We start from the raw sequence: 24,913 nt of genomic DNA on the forward strand, positions 1-24,913 counted from the left end.
GGATGGGGCTTGGTTGCCAGCATGTCTGAAATAATATTCTCTGCTGTCAGTGGGAGCTGGTTTGAAGCTCTTCTGCTGGTGATTCCCAAAGCAGGTGTGACTGCGAACTGCCTCTTGTTCCAGAGAGCAAGCCCTCCTCTTCTCTTAGCAGCCCACACAGCAGCTGTGCCATGTCCACCTGCTGGAAGCGCTCCCCCCAGGTAATGTGGGATGGATCATGGGGAGGGGTGGGGGAGACTGTGGGCCTCAGGCTGGGGGCGGGGTCATGTTGGGGCGCCACGTGCCCCATCCCCTTTAGCTGGTGCAGCATACTGGTAAGATAGGAATTCTACTTGCACCACTGCAAACAGGGCCTGGTTTTACAATCCCCTAGAACCAAGCACAGTGCTTATTACCCTGAGCAAGCCCCCAGAAGGCAATGGGATTACTTGCCGTGGTGTTTGCTCTACTTACATTGGTGAGGCCTCAGCTGGAGTATTGTGTCCAGTTCTTGGCACCATGCTTTAGGAAAGATGTGAATAAACTGGAGAGAGTCCAGAGGAGAGCAACAAAAATGATCAAATGTTTAGAAAACCTGGCCTATGATGAAAGGCTAAAAAAAACCAGACATGTTTAGTCTTGAGAAAAGAAGACTGGGGGGGAACCTGATAAGTATTCAAATCTGTTAAGGGCTGTCAAAAAGACAATGGTGATCAATTGTTCTCCACATTCCACTGAAGGTAGGACAAGCAATGGGCTTAACCTGCAGCAAGGGAGAGTTAGGAAAAACTTTGGAACAATAAGGATAGTTAGGCTCCAGAGTAGGCTTCCAATGAAGCCTATTCCATCACAGGCTGTTTTTAGGAACAGGCTGGACAAACACCTGTCCGGGATGGTCCAGGTTTACTTGGTCCTGCCTCAGTCCAGGGAGCTGGACTTGATGATCTCTTGAGGTCCCTTCCAGCCCGATATTTCTATGATCCTATGAGTCCTACCTGTCACTCACCACTCTGACGACCAATAGACAATACTTCCTTCCTTTTTGGTTTGTATGGAGCAGTTAGGATTTTCAGTGTAAGTCAAAAAGTAATCAAAGTAAAGAGAGTAGTACAAAATAGTGCCACTATAGAAAGATTTTCCTTTTCTTTTTGTCATCCTCTAGGGAGCATCCGAACATTAATACTGCCTAGATGCCTTATTAAGTTAAAAAGGCTGGTTGTATGAACTATATCTGGAAAATTATGTCTTATTGAATGAATGCAAAATTAATGAGGGCTGAATACTGACCTGAGAATAGGAGTAAGGAGATATGCCTTTTCTAGTCAACTCTATGAGATCAACCACTGCAAATGCATCCTGCTACAGTACTTGCAAAGGAACAAACCATTATTTTATCTCCTTTTCAAAATAATTTTAATTTCTTTAAAAATGTAAGGTTGCATGGCTAAATCCACACAAATCAAGAAAAGATAATGTTGTGATTCCACACACAGTCTTAATTCAGCCCTAAATAACCTTCACTCTCTCCTTTGGCAAATAGATTACAATACAGCCTAGATCTGGGGAGGGCAAACTACGGGCCGGATCCATCCCATCAGGGCTTTCAATCTGGCCCGCAGGATTGCTAGCCCCATGGTGCAGCAGGGCTAAGGCAGGCTCCCTGCCTGCCCTGGCCCCATGCCACTCCCAGCACCATGTTTCTGCAGCCCCTGGGGCGGGGTGTGTGGCTGCCCTCACCTGGAAGCACCTCCCCCAGCAGCTCCCTTTGGCCGGGAACGAGTCCATGAAAGTTACTGGCATGAAACAGCTATTTAAGTTAGCAATCAAGTTAGCTTCACTTAAGTTGCAAAGATATTCTTAAAAATGTGTCCCAAGGGTAAACAGAACTAACACAGGATGTCTGCCCGAGTCTGGAGACAGCACAAAACTATAGCTCTGGGAGAGGTGTGAACTGCCTTTTATTCATTCCTGTGAACTCAGTTGGAAGTGTAAACTTGCCAGCAGATGGCTATGAAAGAGATCATCCACTCCTACCTTCTCCAAAAACAACTTGTCCAATATAGGACCAGACTATGCCCAGATGCTGTGTGGACAAACAAGAGGTGAAAGATAACACACACACACACATACATACCTGTAGCTGCCAGGCATAATTGCAGCCCTGAGCCAAGAGACACCCCAAAAGAGGCAGGGAGCAACACAAGACTTCTAAACTCTTTGGAACAGGGACGGTCTTCTCTTTGTGCATGTGTATAAAGTAGGGGTGGCCAACCTGTGGCTCCGGAGCCCCATGCAGCTTTTCAGAAGTTAATATGTGGCTCCTTGTACAGGCACCGACTCCGGGGCTGGAGCTACAGGAGCCAACTTTCCAATGTGCCGGGGGGGGGGGGGGGTGCTCACGGCTCAACCCTTGGCTCTGCCAGAGGCCCTGCCCCCACTCCACCCCTTCCCGCCCCCTCCCCTGAGCCTGCCACACCCTCACTCCTCCCCCGCAGAGCCTCCTGCATGCCACGAAACAGCTGATCGGGAGGTGTGGGGAGGGAGAGGGAGGAGCTGATCAGCGGGGCTGCCAGTGGGTGGGAGGCTCTGGGAGCGGGGGTGGGGGCTGATGACGTGTTACTGTGGCTCTTTGGCAATGTACATTGGTAAATTCTGGCTCTTTCTCAGGCTCAGGTTGCCCACCCAACACAACCTACACAACAGGGCCCTGATCCCCGAATGAGACCTCTGGGCACAACTGTAATACAAAGCAACCAACAACAAATGAAATGGCACTGCCCCCCCCCGCCCCAAGCACACACTCTAGCATCAGCCCATGGGGCTGCACCACTGAAGGTGCACGCTCCCACTGGGCATGCCAGGAAGAACTGGAAGGAATTCTGCTCCATAGGGCACAAACTCTCCTGCAGCACCCCCCGCAATGTGGGTCAGAGCCTATGAAGTAGTACACCACAGACTGTTAGCTCCTCAGTGCAGGGGTCTTTCATTCTACACTCGTCTGTCAAGTGCCATGAGCACTTAGACATAAACACACTTTACCAGAAACATTTCAGTGGTCTCTCTCATCCTGAACAGTCTGCATGGAGTGCAAACTCACCTCTCTTCGGGTGGCCTGGCTTTATCAACAAGATAAAGTCCAGCTTCAACCTTCTCCCCAGGTTTGGCTGTTCCTAAGATTTCTTTATTGGGACTGCTTAACCCACATCCTAGATCCTCCATCTCCAGCTAGCCACTCTCGCTGCCCTGGTATACAAGGGAGGAACAAGTCTCCTCTCTCAGTGAGTCAGCAGAACCCACTTGGCCCTTTCCCAACAAGATCAACACTTGCTAACTGGATGGGGTTACTGCCCGTCAGTTACAGTAACTCTAACACACAGAGCCTTCTGCATCCAAATGCATGTAACTGTTATTCATCATTGGAGAAAAACAACTCATTTTTAAAACCCAGTTGCTCTACATCAGCTATTATTTCAAAAACAAGACACACTAAGAACTATTCCCTGTTCTCATAAGAAATGGTTCATGTAGCCTATGTATGTAATTTGCCATTTTAGTCCGGCAACTGTAAAACGCAGTACAATCTATTAACCAAAGGAACCATGAGCCCAATCCTCAGCCCCAGTGTTCAGCAGTGCAGTTCATTATAATAGAGACGTAATGATTTAAAAGGTAGTTAGCTGAGATTGGCAGTTTAATTAATTAATGGAAAACATGTCCTGGAGTGGGGGAGGGGGCACTGACATACTAAACAGAGAGAAATGATGACAAATATCATTTAAAATCTTTCAGTGTCCTGAGGCTGGCTAAACTTCAGGCCTCAGTCTTTTTCCATAAGGCTGGTGGATCTCTAAGTGCCACAAAATGCAGCATGACGACACGGGCGCTCAGACGAAGAAGTCATCACTGTGCTGAACAGCATCCTAAAAAGCTCTTGCTCTGCACTGTTAAATAGCTGTCATGTTCCACCCCAGAGGTTGATGGATTTCATTACTGGGTGATGTGATTCTTATCTATCCAAGACTTAACTCACATGGGTGTTTTGAGGATTAAAGGTTTGTTCAGCCAAAAACTCTACTGAAAGTGAAAAGAAAAGCAACAGTGATCCCCCCTGGTCAATTGAAGAGCTGTGTCTAGTGTAGAGAAATTTACTGCTAAGCACCCGATGGGCCCCCCAGCATGCCTGTCACACACTTGAGGCTCACATACAGAAGGGCTCCCAGTGGTGCACTGGCATCCCACTACTGTTTGCAATGACTAGCTTTAAACAAGGCTAAACCACCGTGTGGTCCTTCAGCATGCCAGCCAATACCAGCGTGATGCCAGAATGAATGGAAATCAGTGGCACAATAGCTCCATGGAGCATACAGTCTTACTATTCTGCAGTGCATCAGCCACTGCCAAAGTGGCCTGTCTTCCTTGCCTTCTGCTCTCCTTAGAATTGCGGTCAAGTCTGCCAGAAACCAGTTGCATGCTATTTGTCCAATGATCATCTTCTGGTGCTTTCTAGTGACATGATCCAAAAGAGGTCCCCATGATCTATGCCCCAACAAGGCTTTTTGAAATCTCCCAGAAGTCACTACTGCAGGGTGCTGGGCCTGGAGCTGTAGAACAGGAACCCCAGTTTAGTGGATACGAGGCAAAACTGCATCTGAAACAGCACGGGGTTAGTGTGAACATGCTGCACCTTCTGTGTTTACAGTGGTTCTGTTCCAGTGGTTCAATTCTCTAGGGCACACAGAGCCTAAAGGAAGTCCTGGACGTCCCTAAGCAGGACCAGGTGGTGGTGAGAAAGGAATCTTGAAAGGCAATTCTTTTCCTTCTCCTTTCTCCACACTCCCAGAAAAATAAAGGCAGTGACTCAAGTACAGGAAACATAGCCCAGCATGGCAAAAGCACTGCATAAGAACATAAGAATGGCCCTACTGGGTTCGACCAAAGATCCATCTAGCCCAGTATCCTGTCTTCCGACAGTGGCCAGTGGCAGGTGCCCCAGAGGGAATGAACAGAATAGGTAATCACCAAGTAGATTCATCCCCTGTCGCTCATTCCCAGCTTCTGGCAAACAGAGGCTAGGAACACCATTCCTGCCCATCCTGGCTAATGGCCATTGATGGACCTATTCTCCATGAATTTATCTAGTTCTTTTTAAAACCCTGTTATGGTCTGGGATTATGGTAGTAGTAGGAATTCTCATTTCTTTAGGTGGTTATAACTCTCCTGTGGGCTGCACATGCAGGGCCAGCTTTACAGCTTATGCACCCTTAGGCACAGCATCTTCAGCACCCTCCCTGCCTACAGCTGGCTTTCATGTTGCACATAGTTTTAGACAGGTAAGGCATTCCTAGAACGTCGGTGCCCCTACGAACGTGCCTGCTTTACTTAATTGGAAATCTGGCCCTGTGCACATGTATGTTACATCCCATAGGATCTCTGCGTTACAGTTTTTGGGTAGTGAGTAGTCATGGTGTAGGCTGGTCTACTGCAGGGAGTAGTCATCCCTGTGCACATGAGCCTCATGTCTGACTGGCCCTGATCAGTAATACTCAGTAAGAATCCCTGCTCAGGGTAATGTTGGTGTTCACTTGATGGACCCAGAGGATGAAGGCCAGGTTCCCCATTTAGGGAAGAAGCAGCCCTAAACGACCCCAACTTCCCAGAAGCTGAAACCAGACCTTAGAGGTGCATGCCGTATCAACACGTGGAACGTATTAACTCTGAACAGCACCATATACAAGACAACTCGTCTAAGAACTCACCAGTTACAAAACTGAACTCACTGACGTTGCAGAGACCCGTCTAGCACAAAGCACTCAAATTACCGTGGAAGAAACAACCTTCCTCCACTCAGATGGTCCACACCGAACTCAACGTGTGGCACTTATTATTCGACAACCTGTAGCACAAGCTTTAGTCACACAGAACACCATCTCTCCATGCTTGCCCTCTGCTGAGCTCCAATATCGTCAAACACTTATCTGGCACTGGGGCCTGTGCTCCAACAGAAGACTCATCACCTGAAGAAAAGGACAGACTCGACCACCAGCTAGTAGCAAAAATCCAGTCAACTCTCCCTTATGACACAGTGCTAGTGCTCAGAGATTTCAATCACGTGACTGGCTGCAATCAAACTGGTTATGAAACTGTGATAGGTTTACTTGGTTCATGTTCCCCATATGACACCACCCACTGTTTGACACTGTGTGCGGCTGAGGGTGTGTCTGTTATGAGCTCTGTTATGGGTGCCTTAACAACCATCGCTGGACCTGGCTTGCAAACAATGGACGTGCCATGAAGGAAACTGAGCATGTCCTCATCAGAAATCACTCTGCAGTGAAATCTCACCAGATCTTTGGCAGTGCAGAAGCAACCGCAACCACAGACCATAGACTAGTTGTGTCTCAGCTCTAAGTGCATTTTCTGAATCCTTGCAAACCAGACATCCACCTACTGTACAATGTCCAGCATACATCCAAAGATCCTGCTGAAGCTGTGAAATACACACAGGCCATCAAAGAGCACATATATAACCTTGATACCCTCTCAGATGACACAGAGATCACCTGGAGTGGTATACATAATGCTGTATCACATGCTACTGCTGGAACAATCGGTTTCAGACAGTCATGCAGGAAACTGTGGCTTTCTGAAGAGGCCTTTGATATATTAGCGAAAAAGGAAGAAACACGTAAGTAGGAAAATGCCCAAGAACATAAATAGCTAAAAGATATTTTCCAGGCCATGTCAAAGTGTGACTGACATCTCCATCACCTCCCTGACTGATGAAGCAAAGGACAGCCTAAAGTACAACAATCTGCATACTGCGTACAGAGCTATCATGAGCCTGGCTGGCAGCCATAAACAGCCTTCTAACATCCCCATCACAAAATCAGATGGGTCTCCCTGCTCATCGATGGACAAGGTCCTGCACAGACTGAAAACATATTACGAAAGAGTGCAGGAACCACACACCTGCTGACTACAGTCCAGAGCTATGTGACCTGGCAAACCACAAGGCTGCAGACCCAGGGACAAACACTGACCCTCTGTCACCTGAGGAAGTACAAAAGGCCATCCGAATGTTATGGAACAGACATGCTTCTGGACCAGATGGCATTGCACCAGAGTTACTCAAATGTGCCTTGGAACCAGTGCGCATCGGACAGCAACAACTGCTCTTAAAAGTGTGGGCATCAGGCCAAGTACTGGCAGAATGGAAAGACAGCATCATTGTGTACCTGTATAAAGGCAAAGGATCTCACACCAAGTGTGTCAACTACAGGCCAATCTCCCTGTTATCAATTCCTGGAAAGGTCTTCACTCATGTTCTGTTTGGTAAGATTCAGCCACTCTTTAACTGACATCATTGTCCACAGCAACCAGGTTTCACTGGTGGGCAGCTGACTATGGATGCTGTCCTTACCTTCATGCTTCTGGCTGAGCTGCACCAAGAATTTAACCACTCACTTCACATGGCATCTTTTGACATCGAAGTGGCTTTTGATTCAGTCAACAGGTCAGCACTTTGACTTGCATTGAAAGGAGGTGGCATTGCAGATGTTCTGCTAAATCTACTGAGCAATCTTCATACTGGTACCAATGCGAGGGTAAGCCCTGGTTCATGGCTTTTGCTGCCTTTCTACATAACCTCAGGTTTGCAGCAGGGATGCACTCTCATCCCAGCACTATTCTCTGAGCCTATCGACTGAATATTATGACTTATCACTTCAGACACAGGAATGAAGATTGATCAAGAAACATTCACTGACAAAGACTACGACAACAACACTGCCCTGCTTGTGTAGACAACAGAGAATTTCAGCACTGCCCTCCAAGACGCTACCTGCACTATGGGATTGAGCATCTCATTGCAAAACCCAAGGTCCAGAACTTCAGAACTGGGCTCCCAGAACCCCTTGTGCAGGTGGGGTCGAGTATCATAGAGAGCACTGACAAGTTCATCTACCGAGGCTCCAAGCAGAATACAAATTGGTCACCAGAAACCGGATGGTGCTCAGTGACTAGCTCTCCCTGCCTCCTGCATACCGTTCGTGTCTCATTTATGGATTCAAAAACATCTTTGTGATGAGACAGAGTTCAATATATATCAAACCACCTGTACTGCCATATGGGTCAGAAACCCGAACCCTCTCACAGGCAGACCAGGAGCAGCTAGAGGTGTTCCATGAGCTGTGTCATTGCCAAATTTTGAGCACAAAGAGGTGTGACTTTGTGCAAAATGTCAATGTCACAGATACGTGTGGCCTTCCTTCAAATGCTCATCAAAAGTGGCATAGCATACTCTGTGGCCATCTCGCCAAGATGGACAAATAGACCCCAGCACACCATGCTCTCAAACTCTCTATCAACACGTCAAGGGGTGCTTGCTCTGATCCCATCTGTCGCCACCTGCCAGGCCACCCCAGAGATTTGTGGATTCACAGGATTGAGCCAGATCCAGGAACTTCACTATACAAAGCCCAGTGTGACGCCATCAACCATGGTCACTGTGGCTGGCACAATGGTCCTCAGTAAACTCTGTTTGATGATAATGACTTACAGTTAGATGCTGAAGTATTTATTAGCCCTTGACAATATAAGATGTTTAATGCTTCAAGAGGAAATGACCAAATGTTCTGCTAGAGTTATAAAATAAAGGCAACAGTCAGGGAAGTTTGTGAGATTCTCAGCAGCCTCCCCTTCCCCTTGTTCTATATTTAAACTGTCAACTAGATTAAAATCGTCAGCCCAGGAATGAGAATTTTATTGACATGCTTCATAGGCGGCGTGGCTCTATAAAATAAACACATACAAAGCACACTGCCGGGTGGTACTGCGCAGACAGAGATTTTTATAGCACTGACCTGGGGGAGTTTGTATCTGAAATCAATCCCTGATATAAGAGAGATCCCAGAGGATACTGAGAGACAGATTTTACAAATGTCTGTACAAGGTGTGGGCAGAGAGTCAACCCATTTACTATTTTACACTCAAACCGAGGGGAAGAGAAGGGGAGTGTGTAAAATACCCAGAATTCTTTCACAGGAACATTCTACATGGGACTTGTGGTATAACATGGAATTAGTCACTCCCCACAACGCAGGGGTACTCATCCTGAAAACACCAAAGTCCTGATTCTCCACTGACCTGCATCTTGTGCAGTCATTTCTGCCAGTGCCCAGTGAGTGCAAAATGGGTGAAAAATGCTACCACATGAAAATGAGGCATTCTTCTTGACTTCACACTGGTCTACATGACTGTGCAAGGTCTAGGGCAATGGAAAATTGAGCCCTGAGGAACTTGACTCAAGTATGTTTGCAGGACTGGGCCGAATAACCACCTCATTCTGTTTCAACCTGCCTTTCATATAAAGCAAAATAAAAAAACAGAGATGACCCCCTTTCTGTTGTCAGTGACACAGCAGTCTCATACTGCTCCTCTGGTTTATCAAGGCTGGGCCACCCTTTCCCATCATTTCACTCATCCACATGGAAAACACTAGGAATCCACCAAGATTAAGAAGACAATGCAGAGGAAATGGATACTTTGCTGGCAAAATGATCCACACAACAATTCCTGCATTTAATCACTTTCGGTTATCCAAAAATTCTCAGCCTGCCCATGAACTAAAAATCCAGTCATACATAGCCTGGATGATGCATGAAACCAGATCACAGAAATTCACAGATCTAGTCATAACTAGGACTCCTGATAGACAAGGATATTTTCCAAGGCACAAATGGGAGCTCGGCACCAAGCTCCCACTGGACAACCTTCACCAACTGAATATCAATGGGAGAATAGTGCTACACTGTCCCTCTGCCCCACTGAAATCTTTTAGTATCTCTATGAGGAAAATATTTATAGAGCACAGCGCAGTCTGTAGTAATGCCTATCTCCCTTTTGCCCACATTCATTTGTTTGTTTCACCCACCTGTTAAATCTTGATTTTAACCCAGATTGTAAACTCCTTAGGGACTGTCTTTTTAAGACTAGATACGTGTAATGGGCTTCTGTTCCCTGACTGTGGCTTCTAGGTACTACCACAGTACAAATAATAAACAAAGTTTTAACATGTTATAAAAGGTTTTTTTAATGTTTATTTTTAAAAAAAGTGATCGAAATGAAAGCAACTTTACAAGTAATTTTTTTTTAAAATCAAAAATAATGTTTGCAAATTCTAATGATTTTGGACCACACAATAAACTTAATTTTATTAATTAAGTCAGGCTAGTAACAGCCACAATGAACAGGTTTCAAGAGGCAAGGACATTGTCCAGTTAAAATCCACTTTAAAAACAAAATAAAAAGTGTCTCAGCTACTCTGATTATTAAAACAGGAAGAATGGTTAAAATCAAACTTACTTTTCACCATGTGCCCCATTTGCTCAATGACTGCAGTTCATTCAGGTTAGACAAAGAACACGTAAAAACACTGACTAGACAATGCTGTCTTCTGGTCCTCTTGCACTAGCAAAATGCTGCAATGTTTGATTTGCAAACACTGGGGCCAAACCTGCACCCCAACTCCTCCCCCTGCTGAGCACCCCAAACACCCATTGACTTCAAAAGACAACTGAGGATGCTCAGCAACTCATAGCCATCATGTTGCAGGATCAGGCCTCCAGTATGATTTACATTGTACTCTAGAGCCTGCTAATTGCCTTTTATAGAACAAATACATAGGTCCCAATTCTGATTCCCCCTTAAACCAATGCAAATCATGAGTAACTCCAATAAAATCAGTGCATTTAAACTGGAGAGATCAGAATCAGGTTGACAGTTGTACACTGAAGAGATTACAATCTAATTTTAGACATGACAATCTTTCATGCAGTTTGAATTAATTAATTTTAAATCCTTTAATTAATTAAAAACCTTTAAAGAAGTTTGAATTTACTTTATTTCCAGGAGCCATTTCCCCTTGCGTTGCTTTTCATACAACGTTCTGTTGTTGGGTTTAGGTTTTTTTGTTTTGTTTTTTTACAAAACCTGTATGTTAGACTTAAACTACTGTTATTTATTTGCATGAAAGCAGTACTTCAAGGCCCCAATCTGGGATTGGGGCCCCTTTGTGCTAGGCACCATACACACTTAATGAGAGGACAGTTCCTGTCCCAACAAACTTACAGTGTAAGTGAATCAGACTGAAGTGATCACCTCCCTCCAGCTCTAATACCACAGTGAGCCTCACCAAGTCACACTAATACCTGTTAGACCTAGGCCTAATACAAGGTTTTGCAAATTACTGAATAAGGGAATTTCACCCCGTGCAGAAGGCCAGCATGAGGCATATACAACATTTAAGTGCTATAGGCCATGTGCTGGCCCTCTGCACAAGGGTGACTGTCATCCTGCTCTAACTACAAGTCTCAAAGCCTCCATTCCCAGACTATATATTGTAACTTAAAACATATATTGTAACTTAAAACACATGATATTAATGCCAAAGTCACAGCAAAGCCAGTTAAGGCTACAAAGCCTGTGGTGCTTGATGTTGCTCAATGCATACAGATGAAGGGCAAGGACCTAATTAACTTCTTCAATTAATAATGTTTCTTTTAACCTTAAACAGCAGAATTAGTAGTTAGACAACTTTTATTGCCCCACAAAACACTTTACAAAAGAAAATGTGCATTTCAGAGAAGATAGGAAGTTTAAGATTCTCTAGATTTAATATTGCAGGCAACAGACCTAATCATATCATCCTACATATAACACAGATCGTCTAGTTCATATGTGGTCTCTTCTAAGGACCTAATCCTGACAGATGCCCGTTATCTAAAATTAACAATAACTTCAACATAGCTTGTGGGTGTTCAGCCCTGCTCAGGATCAGGCCCATATACAATATATGCAGGGACTTTGGCTACTTAGGAGAAAATGGCTTTTCTTATAGTTTTGTTTTTGCCGCTGATTTGAAGGTATACATGGTCCCCAAATGTAAAACAGTTATGGGTAAGGACAAAGTCACAAAGTTCAGCCACCAGGTTTGCCGTGACATTATTGGGGATAGTAGTAAATGGACACAAATCAGATGTCAAGAATTATAACATTCATAAACCAGTCGGAGAACACTTCAATCTCTCTGGTCACGCGATTACAGACATGAAAGTTGCGATATTACAACAAAAAAACTTCAAATCCAGACTCCAGCGAGAGACTGTTGAATTGGAATTCATTTGCAAATTGGATACAATTAACTTAGGCTTGAATAGAGACTGTGAGTGGCTAAGGCATTATGCAAGGTAACCTATTTCCCCTTGTTTTTTCCTACCCCCCCCCCCCCAGACGTTCTTGCTAAACCCTGGATTTGTGCTGGAAATGGCCCACCCTGATTATCATACACATTGTAAGGAGAGTGGTCACTTTAGATACGCTATTACCAACAGAAGAGTGGGTTTTGTGTGTGGGGGGTGTGGGGGAGAAAACCTGGATTTGTGCTGGAAATGGCCCAACTTGATTATCATACACATTGTAAGGAGAGTGATCACTTTAGATAAGCTATTACCAGCAGGAGAGTGAGGTGGGGGGAGGTATTTTTTCATGCTTTGTGTGTATAAAAAGATCTACACCTTCCACAGTATGCATCCGATGAAGTGAGCTGTAGCTCACGAAAGCTTATGCTCAAATAAATTGGTTAGTCTCTAAGGTGCCACAAGTACTCTTTTTCTTTTTGCGAACACAGACTAACACGGCTGTTACTCTGAAACCTTAGAAAATACAATCCATGAGGAAAGTATTTCAGTTACTTTCCCCACTTCGCTTCTCCTTAGCACTCCAGCTCATCCCTTCTGTTATTGTCGATGACCGGTGATGTGTCCTATGTAGATGTCCCTTGACCATCTGATGGCGACTAACACCCTGAGTTGACACATCAGCCAAGCGTAGCATTGACCGATTCCGCATTCTCTCAGCACTCGCTCTTACTGGGGTCCCATGCACCCAAGGCTCCGAAGATCAGCATGTGTGTCTGAACCTGGTAACCCCTAGCTCTCAAGGTTTCAGCCAGATGGGTGTATTTCCCCACCTTTCGAGCTTAGGCATTGTGGAAGGCCGGGGTCTTATTCTCGAAGGGCACGGTGACGTCTACCAGGATGATCTTCAGCCAGTCCTCGTTGGTGATGACGATGTCCGGTCGCAGTTGGCTGTCGATTCCAGGGTCTGCCGAATACACGGCAACCTTCCCTGCAGGCGGTGGGATGGTTCTGACCAGGCGATCTTGGATGGTGATCTGTCGCAGCTTCCAGGCTCTGCAATAGGGCTTGCAGCTACAGAGGATGTGAGGTAGTGTCTTGTTAGCATAGCCACATTTCCTTCATCGCTTGTCCCAATTCCTGTGGCAGATGGCTCCGTTCAGTGGAATGCAGTTGAGCCAGGCCCTATGCATGAACCTCCAGTTGGCACATCGGGTGACGCTGCCCCCGGGGAGGAATAACTTAAACTAGGAAGGACTGGGGAGTGGGAGAGAGGATGTGGGGAGGAGGGTGGAGGGAAAAACAATGCGTCTTCTCAGCCCTACCATCCTTCCCCATTCTCTGCTCCATTCCCATGAACAGACCTTGGACCTGGACCGCCCCCTCTGCAGGCTACAAAAGGTGGAGATAGGGCTGTGGAGATAGACGACCACCTTTTTTTTTTAAAGAGGGGAGATCCAGGCTCTAAGAATCCCCTCTGCTTGCTGGTCTAAGGGATCCTAGTGGGGGAAGGAAAGACAGAGAACCTTCAGAAGAGATCATAATTAAGACAAAACATACATTCCTCTGAAAAAGAAAAATGCAAGAGATAAAGCAGTAGCCAAGATGGGCATCTGGAGGAACTGCTCAGAGAACTAAAGGCAACGATCCTGGCAAAGCGTAGAAGTAACCAAGCAAGAATATTTAGAATAAGTTGACACTTGCAGGGGAAGTTACAGACAGACAATTCAAGACTAGGAGTTAATGCCGCTGGAGGGATTCAAGTATTTTTATCAGACTATCAGGAGAAAGGACTAATACTAGAAAGAGGAGGAAGATTAAATGAACGGCAATTCTAAGGATTTTAAAAGGCTGTTCCACACCTTGAACAAACTCATTCTTTAGTGAAACAACTAATGTAATGAAGTGGATAGAACTAGGATGCAATGATGAGATCGCTATTGATACAACAGACCAAGAATAATGGAAAACTGAATATATATGAGTGTATGGTCCAGATGTTAAAGCTCCCAGGATCTTACAATCATTTCCAAATAAGCTTACCAAACCATTGGCAATTGTTTTTTTTTTAGAAGGCCTGAAGAAGTTGGCAGGTACCAGAGAGACTGCAAAAAATAGGGAAATGTGATACCAGTTTCCATCTCCTCCCCCGCAAAAAAGGAAATGATAGGTCCTGACAATTAACATCCATCACTATTATTATTTCTTATTTGTACTGAGGTAGAACCTAGAGGCCCCAGTCAAGGATCAGAGCCCCATCATGTTGGGTGCTGTAAACACAATAATGAAAAGACAGTTCCTGCCCTCAAAAGCTTATAATCTAAGTATGTGGTGGCAGATGAGAGGTGAATACAACAAAGAGATGAGGGATAAGGTAAACCCATACATCTGACATTAATCTTTAGTGAAATATTTAGGACAAACTATGCCAGTGACAGGAGCATAATGAAACCATGAGCACCTCACACTTGAGTTTTATAAAGATGAAACCATTCTATAAAAATCTTTGATCTTTTGGTACGTAATTACAAAATGACTGGATGAAAGAAATGCAGTGGATGAGAAATTTTTCTGTCTTAAAATCTTTCTTGAAAAGATAATTTAGATCATTTTGAATATGAACGACATTACACGAACTGAAAAGTAGCTGACAGACCATAAAGGAAGGTAATTGACAAAAAGTAATATAGCAAGTTGTGGGAAGTGATCATCATGTTTGAGTAGGAAGCTACACAATACTAGATACTGCAGCAGGCGTATAAGGTGTGATCATCCTAAGCGAGGGAGTTAGGGCAGAAAATCCCTCTCAGAGATTCCCAAGGCACAAGGTAGCTCCTCATCACCCCTCAATCAGATGGCCCATAAAGAGACAGGAATTGTTCAGAGTGTAAGAAAGGAGAAATGGGCTTACATTCTGTGTGTAAAAGAAAATCTAGGCTGACTTACTGACAATGAGATCTCTCAGGCTGTGGAATACCCTCCCAAAGGCAGGGGTGTGTGTCCCTCAGAGACAGATTGGACAAGACCAAATCATTCTGGGTTTGTTCTGAGCAGAAGGTGCTGGGAATCAAATACATATTTTCCACCAACACTGGACGCCGAACATTTATCCTGCTGTGTCACCGTTCACACAACAAGCGCTTTGGTTGAGTCACACTGTCTTGAAAATGTGGCTGTGTTAGGCTGAAACTGCAAAAATCTGACACCTCGCCAAAGAGTAAAGATCACATGGGGTGGATCTTTAAGTCAGAGGAGAATGACATTTCTCCCTCCAGACACACACCATGCCAGAGAGGAACAGGGCTCTCAGGAAAGGATTGGGAGGTTTCCTCCACAGCCACAGACTTGGCATCCCAGCTTGGTGTTCTGTAGTCATTATCTACTTTGGATTCAAATTAACACCAAATAGTGACAGCCTGAGTAACAACCATTAGAATTTGTATTTCTGTGGATCTGAGTTTGTTTGGTATTTTCCCCATTTGTCATTAATAGTTGTAACAACATTGTGTTCTTATAACAGGACATCACATGACTACTGAGTTGACTGCAAACATCAAAGATATGAGAATGCTGGGTGACATGGAGACTAACATCAGAAAGCAGTTAGAACAACAGAAGAATAGAGGAGAAAGATGATCTTGTGCTCAAGGCTCTGGACTGAGTCTCAGTTTCCTTACCTGTAGAGTACATATAATATTTGCTCCCAGTATTCTTGTGCTGTTTAATTTTAAGATCTTTAATAAACATACACAGAACCATGCAAATGTTATCATCACTGTTACTACAAAATGAACCATGGAGCCTAAATTCCTCTCTTGTCCCTGACAGGGTCTCCCGCAACTCAGACTGAGGATGCTTCAGCAGGGCAGCTTCTGAAAGCTCACACCATTATTGGCTTTGCCGAACCTGCTCAGTGGATGGAAGCAGTCAGTCCAGGGCTGTCAATCTCCCACCTTTCACCAATGCTAGATTCACTCAAACGTACTGCATAGATGGCCCAACGAAGAATCAGGACCTGTTGGTTTAGATGCTGTACAAACACAATGCCTCAAAGAGCTTCCAGTCTAAACATATGATGAGACAGCAGGTGAAAAACAGAGGGAGGACGCTGACAGCACAATGATCACATCTGGTACAATACTGAATATATATAAGAGAAGATAATTCCTAGTCCACCACACTACTAAAACATCCACAGATCAGTCAAGTTTTATGGGCAGCACTGTATCAGAAATACTATTATTAAAGATCTGCAAACTGAACCTAACACTACCATACCATACCACACACAGGAGGGCAGAGGGTTCATTCTTATGATCTCCCTTCTGCCATGAGAACCCCTTTGTCTGCATGGACAGCCTGAGAGTTCATAGTTGCCTATGTAGGATTTATAAGTGGTATGACACACTGTCACGGTAGCCATGGAATAAACTCCTTTATTTTGGAGACCATGGAATAAATTGACTGGGGCTACCAGGTACTAACTAAATAATTGGCATACCAAATACTGTGGACGCAGAACAGGGGGATGCACCTGCTGAACTAATGAACACAGAAGTAACTCTGGTTCTAAACACTGATCTCCACAGAGCACTAATGATGTACTGCAGCACAGCAGGTGCAGAAGAAAGCAAACAGCAAAAAAGCAAATACAGTAGGGGGAAAAAAGGTGGTCCCCCTTGAATATTCTTTGCTGTAGATTTACTTGTAATAATTGTTAGGAGGGTTTTCAAGGACAATCCTCTGTGGTGATGATAGAGTTTGCAGATCCTGATCAAAAGTTCAATACTATTTGATTTATGCTATTAAGATGCTGCATTTAAACTACCACTTTGAAAAGAAATTAAGCACCCTATCAATGGAGGGGTGTTTGGGGCAAATGATTGGGTGACAGTCTTAAAATGGACACAGTCAAGGTTGGTAGGTCTAAAAGGGAAAAAATACCCTCTCTCTGACAATAGATCCACCAGCACCAGGGACTTCCCCACCCCTCTCCTTCCAGACTCTTTTCCGCTATTTGTTTTGTAACACAAAGGCTAGTGCCTTCACACAAGGAACTTATTTATTTAAAATTCGGGGAAAAAACTATCCTTCCAAAAACCAAGACACACATCCCAGCAGAGCAGAGCTGCATCCTGGCTTAGAGCAAAGAGTTAGTCTCTCTTTATTTGGCTCCGGGGTGACCTCACCTAGAACAATGTGTTCAGTCCTAGGCATCTCACTGCCAGAAAGATATCGATAAATTGAAGGGAGTTCAGAAAGAGCAATAAAATCACTGGGGTTGGATTTGTGATGGAAAATTAAATAGGCTGAATCTGTATACAGTAGTGTGGGTAAGTGAGGCTATGAGAACAATGAGCAAACATTTGAAGGTTGTAAACACCAAGGAGGTAGAAGAATTGTAAACTGTGTGTTTGAAGGTAGGAGGGTGAAGAGAATATAATGAGCGGTGAAGAGATGAAATTAAAAAAGGGAAAAATCAGAGTGAATTGGGAAACACTTCCTGAGTCCATTAGCCTGTGGGAACAGTGTCCCAGGGGAATAATGGAGGCCCCACCACTTGAGAATTAGTAGCAGTATTCTGCAAATAAGACCTAGAAGCCTCAGTGATGGGCCAAGGCTCCACTGTTTTACTGTACAAATATGTAGCAAAAAGAAGGCCCTGCCCCAAAGAGCTTACAATCTATGTAGGCAACTAAATAATAATAGGTTTCAGAGTAACAGCCGTGTTAGTCTGTATTCGCTAAAAGAAAAGGAGTACTTGTGGCACCTTAGAGACTAGTACTTAGCCACAAGTACTCCTTTTCTTTTAGTAAATAATAATAGATAGCATTTATCTTTCATGTTGTGTGTTCAAAATACTGCACAGATATTAATCCTTACAACACCTGTTTGGGGTAGGTGAGTAAATATGTTACCCATTTTTCAGATGAGGAAACTGCGGCATGTAAAAGTAAAGTGACTTACTCAAGGCCACAGAGTGAGTCAGCTACACAGCCTGGATTAGAACTCAGCAATTCCTGATTTTCTACCCTGTGCTCATTCCTACAGACCTCGCTGCCTTCACTGACCTTTTTAAAGTAATATGGACAAAGCACTACAAAATGTACCATTTCTACTGTACAGCAAGCAGGGCCTTATCGCCATAAAGTCATCTCTTTCTCCCCTCCCAGTTGATTTGTGAAACAAAGATTTATTAAATCTCAGAAGCAGGACCTTCTTGGATGTACATCCTGTCTCTCTAGGTCAGCTTTTAAGAATTACTCTCTCAATGAACAATTAACACCTTATCTAGCAAACTGGTTTAAAGAGAAGCGGCATAGATCTGTGTAATGGACCTATGTTGGAGGCAGCACCTTGGATGGGTTGATCTACATTTGGTAAGTGCATCAGTACTATCCAGGTTATTTCATGGGTCCACCACCATGACGTTTGGGAGCCTTCCTGCAAAGCACTTAGCAATGTGACTAGCATCTATCATGTGGCCCCACGTTCATCCAACAAAAATCTCCCCACCACCAAACTCATTATGGGACAAGTTTCCCAAATTCTTAGGAAACTCCAAACTTCTGAATCTATCCCTGCTCCCCTGCCTCAAGGCATGCCCACAATAGCAAGCCTATTAAAAATATTATGTTCAACAAGACACCTGGATTCAATTATTTTTCCCTTTTCACTCCAATGTTACGTGTGGCCCAAATGACTGCAGTGAGCTTTTGTTCTCGTCCCTGTCTAAGGGACTTTGCTAAAGCACTATCGAAGGCCTGAAAAGCAAAATTCACAACGTTGCACTAACTCAAAATCTAAAAACTTTTGTGGGACAGATGAGTGCTGAAAAATTAACTTTCTGGACCCTTCCTCTGCTGCATTTATTGCTGTCTTGGCAGATGAATTTCAGGTTGTTGCCACAGCCGCAAACGGCTTGTTCTGCCAACTGTACATTACTAACATTGGAAAGTGTCCAAACCTAGGAATCTTTTCTAAAAGCATTTGCTTCATACTTTAAATAACAGCCGCCAGGCGTGCTGGGGGATGGGGAGGGAGGGCTTAGCTGATCTATGTGATGCATTTACAAGATTTCCTGCCTCCTTTTGGTTCTTCCACCATTTTGTGGGACAAAAAGAAGTAAGATCCTGCAGAGAGAGAGAGAGAGACACACACACAAAGATGATTTTGGGGAGGAAAAGCTGAGGAGATGTGACCTCTAAATCTTCAGGAGAAACAAACTCTTCAAGGCTGACAGTGGGGGAAACTTCCACTAGTGAGTGAACACTTGGCAAGAAGTGGCTGAATTGTAGATTGTTTCCATTCATTATGAGCTTACACCTGCTGGCTCCCATAACTTCACAATTTGCAGAGAACTCTGATAAGTGCTCGGCACTCAACACAGGCTTTCATTTAGGAATTTTCTAACAGAATTTAAAGGGATTTTGTCCCCTACTTTACTTCATTTAAATTCCCTCCGCCTCTGCTGCTCTGTTTGCACGTTCAGTGTAACATTTCTCCTTTTCCTATCAATTATGTTCCCCATTGGGCAGATTATTTTAGTTTGCTATTTTGTTTTTTAAATTAAGCATTGCAACAATAAAAATGGATTATCATATATATATTTCCCCGTGTTAGTGTTGTGCTGTCCACCAAAAATGTCAACCATTATGTGGCCCAGTGCCAAGAACCCTGCCCTACTCTGGTCATTGCTGGAAAACAACTTAAATTCCACAGGTGGGCTCCCTAACAGACAACCAACTGGATGCTCAGATGAGCTTTTAGGTGTATGTGTGGTTTTTTTAAAGCTTGCCTTGCCCACGTGCAATCACTGTATATATATATAGAGAGAGGTGTATGTAACATAAGACAAGCTTTACATAAGTGCCCATTTGAACACCTGCATGTGGGATTCGGATTTGTAATTCTTGTGTTGGGGAACACCTGTTGCAGTGCATTAAGAGTAGCAGCACAGGAATGAAGAGCGCACAACAAACTCACACACATTCTCACACTCTCTCTCACACATGTAGGTGTTGTAAAACTAATGAATTCCTTATCACACCACTGCCAAGTGGGTACACTCCACTTAAATGTCTTGACACCACAAATATACAGCTTTCCATTCAAGAGAGTGCGCCCGCGAGTGGCTCTTAACCCATTAGGCTGCCCAGCGATAACAGATGGATGTTCCTAGACTTCATCTGTTCAACACATTGCAACACACTGAGCTGCTGACTTGACTCGACCACACAATGAAGTCCTTGCCTCATCTTGATGTAAAATGCTCCACTATTTCTGGATAAGCCTCAAGTCTCATTCCCATCTCTAACCCTATGGCATTAAGCATGCTCTTGGCTGCTGTTGCCTAGCTGGGCACCGAGGGCTGTACCTGTGAAAGTTTTCACTGTGCTTCTGAGTGCTGTCGTAGGCCACATTAGATGCACTCCCAAGATGTATGTGACCCTCTTCCTCAGGCAGAGCTCTGGCTTCCCTTGCTCTCAACAGATCATAATGCAAGTCCTCTGGCTTTGCAGTAGATGCTCTGCCATTCACAATGCTTCCGAAGCAAAACCAGAACCTAAGCAATCAGCTGACATTAAGTGATTCTTGACTGGGGCTACATGGAAATAAAGACGAGGGGAGAACAGAAAGGAGATAAGGAAACAAACAACATGTGTGTAACATTCGGTACAAATGCAAGTATTGAAAAAGCTTCTCGTGACCCCAGCGCAAATGTACTGACATTTCAACATCTCTCCATCACCTTCTCAGGCTAAATGCCTCTGCAATGAAATGCTAGCTAAGAAAACGCAGAGGTGAAATTTCATTTCTTCAGCAGTGCAGTGCAGTACCAAATAAGCCGGCAATACAGAACAAAGTTCAAGGAACAATATTTTTAAGTAGCACTTATCCTAGTTAATGTTCAGCCCTGCTGTGCAATGTCAAGAAAACTAATGAATACTGAAGTGCCAGTAACTAAGAATCTCTTAAGTACCTACCCACTATGAAATTCTTTTCAGATTTCAGACGTAACCTGAATGAAATCTGAAAACAGTTTCCCTGTTTCTTCGCGACGACAGTACGGCTAAGTAACACACACAACACTTAATCAGAGATGACTGTTTCACAACAGCCCCCTCTCCCCCTTTTTAACTCTATGGAGTCTGCGTTCTGCATTTCCGTTCCTAAAATAATAGTCTGTGAGGAGGATCCATGCCAATGACTCCTGCACATACAACCTAAAACGGTGTACTCAATGAAGAACTAAATAGGATTGAAGTTAGCGCACACATACACAAGCCAAGTACTGTGTTTATGAAATCTTCAACATCTGTTACAAGGCAACAATATTTAATTCTGAAAATGTCCAGCATGAATTTTGGCAAAAGGAATTGGCTGAAGCTTGGGCAAGCCTGTCTTGCCTCAGTTACTAATGGGTGAAATTCACCCCAAGGACTATGTGATGGCTGCCCCAACCAGGTATCTCCAGAGCTAAAAGCATGAGCTGCTACAGCTGGGGGCTGTAACCACTCATATCCTCTGCAGACTGGCACAGAAGGGGACCTATAACACATACTCACTTGTGGGTTCTACATGCAGCACTTAATCCTGGTTTCCTAAGACCTTTGGATTTACGTGGCGCATATGGTTTGGGCTTGATCTGCACAGGGGTGAACTTCAACCCCAAAAGGAATACTTCAAGTGACTTTCATCTGAGGGTCCCAAAGTGCTTTTCAAACAATAAATTTAGCCTCACAAAGGTGAAGGACGGGAGAATTATCCCTGTCAATACAACGGCTTCAAATTCTCTTAATTTTGTTTATGGTGCCCAGACACATCAGTGATGGATGGATAGGTAATGTTTAGATTCATTGTGCAGATGGGGAACCATGTAAGATGAAATTAAATTAATCACTCAAGGTCACACAGTGCAACTGTGTGGCAAAGCTGGGCAGAAAACCCAGATCTCCTGATGCCCAGTCCTATTCCTGTAACAACTAAACCACTGCCCCACATCCCCAGACCTTCAGCACTGCAGAACTCCTTGGGATGCTAAGCAAAGCTTTCATTTATTGACAAACTGATATAGAAACATCCCCTTTTTTTCTTTAAAAGCCTCCTGATGCCATGTGGAAAGCTTGGAGAAAGCATTCTATTCAGAGAGCATTCTGAATGTCTCCCTCCTCTTTTTAAATGATTAGGGACAATGGCACAAAAGTTGGTCTTTAAAGAGTTCATTGTTTCTGATGCTTTCTCCTTGCTTAAAGTCACATAGAAGAGAAGCCTGGTCTAGCAATACAAGCACAAGACTAAGAGCCAGGAAAAATTTCTAAAATCTAATACCAGCTCCTAAAGCCACGCCCTCCTCAGCCTCTCATCCTACCCATCTTCAAAATGGGTTTAATGCATATGTACCTACCTTACAGTGACATCAGAGATTCATTAGTTAACAAGCTTGATCCTGAAAACTTCACTTTTAAGAGCAGTCCTGTTCAAATTAATGGGAATGCTCATAGGAGGAAGGATGACTCCTGTGAATTAGAACTGGGCTCAGTGCGGGTAAAGCACTTCCAGGATAAACCAGATAAATGCTCAGCATTAGAGTGTGCAGACTTATAGTGCTTAACCGATCACTCTGGAAATGAGGACATCATCACAAACAGAATATTATGACTTCAAGTAACCATCTACAGAAACAAATGATACTTTCTTTCATGGAAATGCCTTACAAGTGGGAGAAGAAAAACTTTATAAAAGAGAATTGTCTCTATGTCATGGTTATTGTTTGTAACTTAATCAATACTGCCGATGCAAACAGAGCATGGTCTTTCTATCAGGCTCACAGCCCCAGAGTTCAAGCCTTACCTTGTTCCAACCTCTTCATCTGCTGGATTTGGTCGACCGTCTTTTTTAGAATCTTGCATTTGTCTGGCTTGACACTCAGGGTGTCGATGTCGCCAATGTTTGCCGACAGCAGCTCCGCCAGCTCCTCTAAGTATTTATTCTCTTGCTCCCGGCGTCGCTTTTCATTGCTGTGACAAAACAAAACTCCAGGTTAATGACTTTCCCACTGCTTCCCCCAAACAGGCATGTGTGTGTCTATCAGGCACCCAGAAACTTTTCTGCTTAGAGACAGGACGAAGCTGCAATCTGAATGTCTGCAAAATGCAGGACGATTTGGTTCAGGCCCTTGCCTATTTTTATGCAGAATGAGTCACAGAACGAAAGCCCAGGAAGACATGCACAATGCAGACTCAATACATTCCTCAAAGATATCTTTTTAGAAACCAACATTCAGGACTCCTTGCTTATTTCAGAAAGGGAACTATAAACCTGCAGTGCCACTTACCTTGCCAAAGCCAGCATTCAAGCTGGTGCAAAGCAGTCCTAACGTCACACACAAAGGATCAACAAAGTCCACTGAAGATTCACATTTTATTTTTAGTTGACTTCAGTGGCAGGACTGGGATGAAAAGCAGTATTGTTATTTTCAGAGTAACAGCCGTGTTAGTCTGTATTCGCAAAAAAAAAAGGAGTACTTGTGGCACCTTAGAGACTAACCAATTTATTTGAGCATGAGCTTTCGTGAGCTACAGCTCACTTCATCCACAGTATGCATCCGATGAAGTGAGCTGTAGCTCACGAAAGCTCATGCTCAAATAAATTGGTTAGTCTCTAAGGTGCCACAAGTCCTCCTTTTCTTTCAGTATTGCTATTGGTATCATCCCAACAAATGCCAACAGCAGCTCTCCTCCTTGAGGTCAGAGCCAAATGAAAGGGCCAAATACTTCCCCATGAACTCTTTCCCTATGGCAAAATTCAGAGGTGTGGACAAACTGCCAACAGCTGAGCTGTAACTTAGCTCTCATGAGAGTCCCTCTAGAGACTATAACATATTTCTGTGCCAAAGACACTGCGAACAGGAAAAGAGTGCAATGAACTGCTCTGTGACACACATACGCCCCCCTCTCTCTCACTAGCCTCGGTTTTTTTTGTTGATACAGACTAACATGGCTACCACTCTGAAACCTCTACTGAGTGGAATCAGAACTGCTCAAATGTGAATTATAGGCCTTATACTCTTAACAGCCAATGGAGAGTCTCTTATAGAGACTAGCAAGTAAAAATGTATATATACATACTATTTGCTAAATAAAAGTTTTTATAAAAACAGTCAAATCACCTTCCTTGCAACCTTCAGAAGGACGCAGAATAATAAATGATTTCAGAAAATATCATCTAAAAATGGATTATTCTCAACAATTAACAAGCTGATGTGACATGAGTGGTAGGTCACAAACAGGCCACAATTTTGAAACTGAGCTAGAACAGTTTCCAGATCATAAGGCAAATGCTACAAGGTACATTCATCAGATGGAAAGAGACAGGGAAAATTAAAAGGAATATGTTGGGGACTGAAAATTCTCTGAACATGCAGTCAAGTTCTGTCCAGCCAGTGCAGGAGGTTGTGCAGAGGAACAAGCTAAAAGCTGCAAAAAGTGATCAGTTCCATCTTCTGTATGTGGTAGTCCAGAGGTGGGCAAACTTTCTGGCCTGAGGGCCACGTCGGGGTTGCAAAACGGTATGGAGGGCTCGGTAAGGAAGGCTGTGCCTCCGCAAACAGCCTGGCCCCTCACCCTATCCACCCCTCCCACTTCCCGCCCCCTGACTGCCCCCCTCAGAGCCCCCGAACCATCCAACCCCCCTGCTCCTTGTCCCTTGATCGCCCACTCCCAGGACCCCCCACCCCT

The 24,913-nt window shown here is 44.1% G+C and overlaps 1 protein-coding gene across 12 annotated transcripts in view; it reads right to left on the reverse strand.

Moving 5' to 3' along the window:
• NCOA1 (nuclear receptor coactivator 1) overlaps positions 1-24,913 on the reverse strand; it is a 361,163-nt gene that overhangs the window by 109,831 nt on the left and 226,419 nt on the right. For 11 of the 12 annotated variants that reach the window (XM_075126310.1, XM_075126309.1, XM_075126305.1 and 8 more), the window contains one exon: positions 23,028-23,194. In XM_075126310.1, the coding sequence (XP_074982411.1) occupies positions 23,028-23,194 (167 nt within the window). Of the gene's footprint in view, positions 1-20,550; positions 20,779-23,027; positions 23,195-24,913 lie in introns of those variants that run through there. The other variant, XM_075126316.1, reaches the window with a different exon arrangement.

Source organism: Caretta caretta, chromosome 3 (genome assembly GCF_965140235.1).
Source record: "Caretta caretta isolate rCarCar2 chromosome 3, rCarCar1.hap1, whole genome shotgun sequence".
NCBI lineage: Eukaryota > Metazoa > Chordata > Testudines > Cheloniidae > Caretta > Caretta caretta.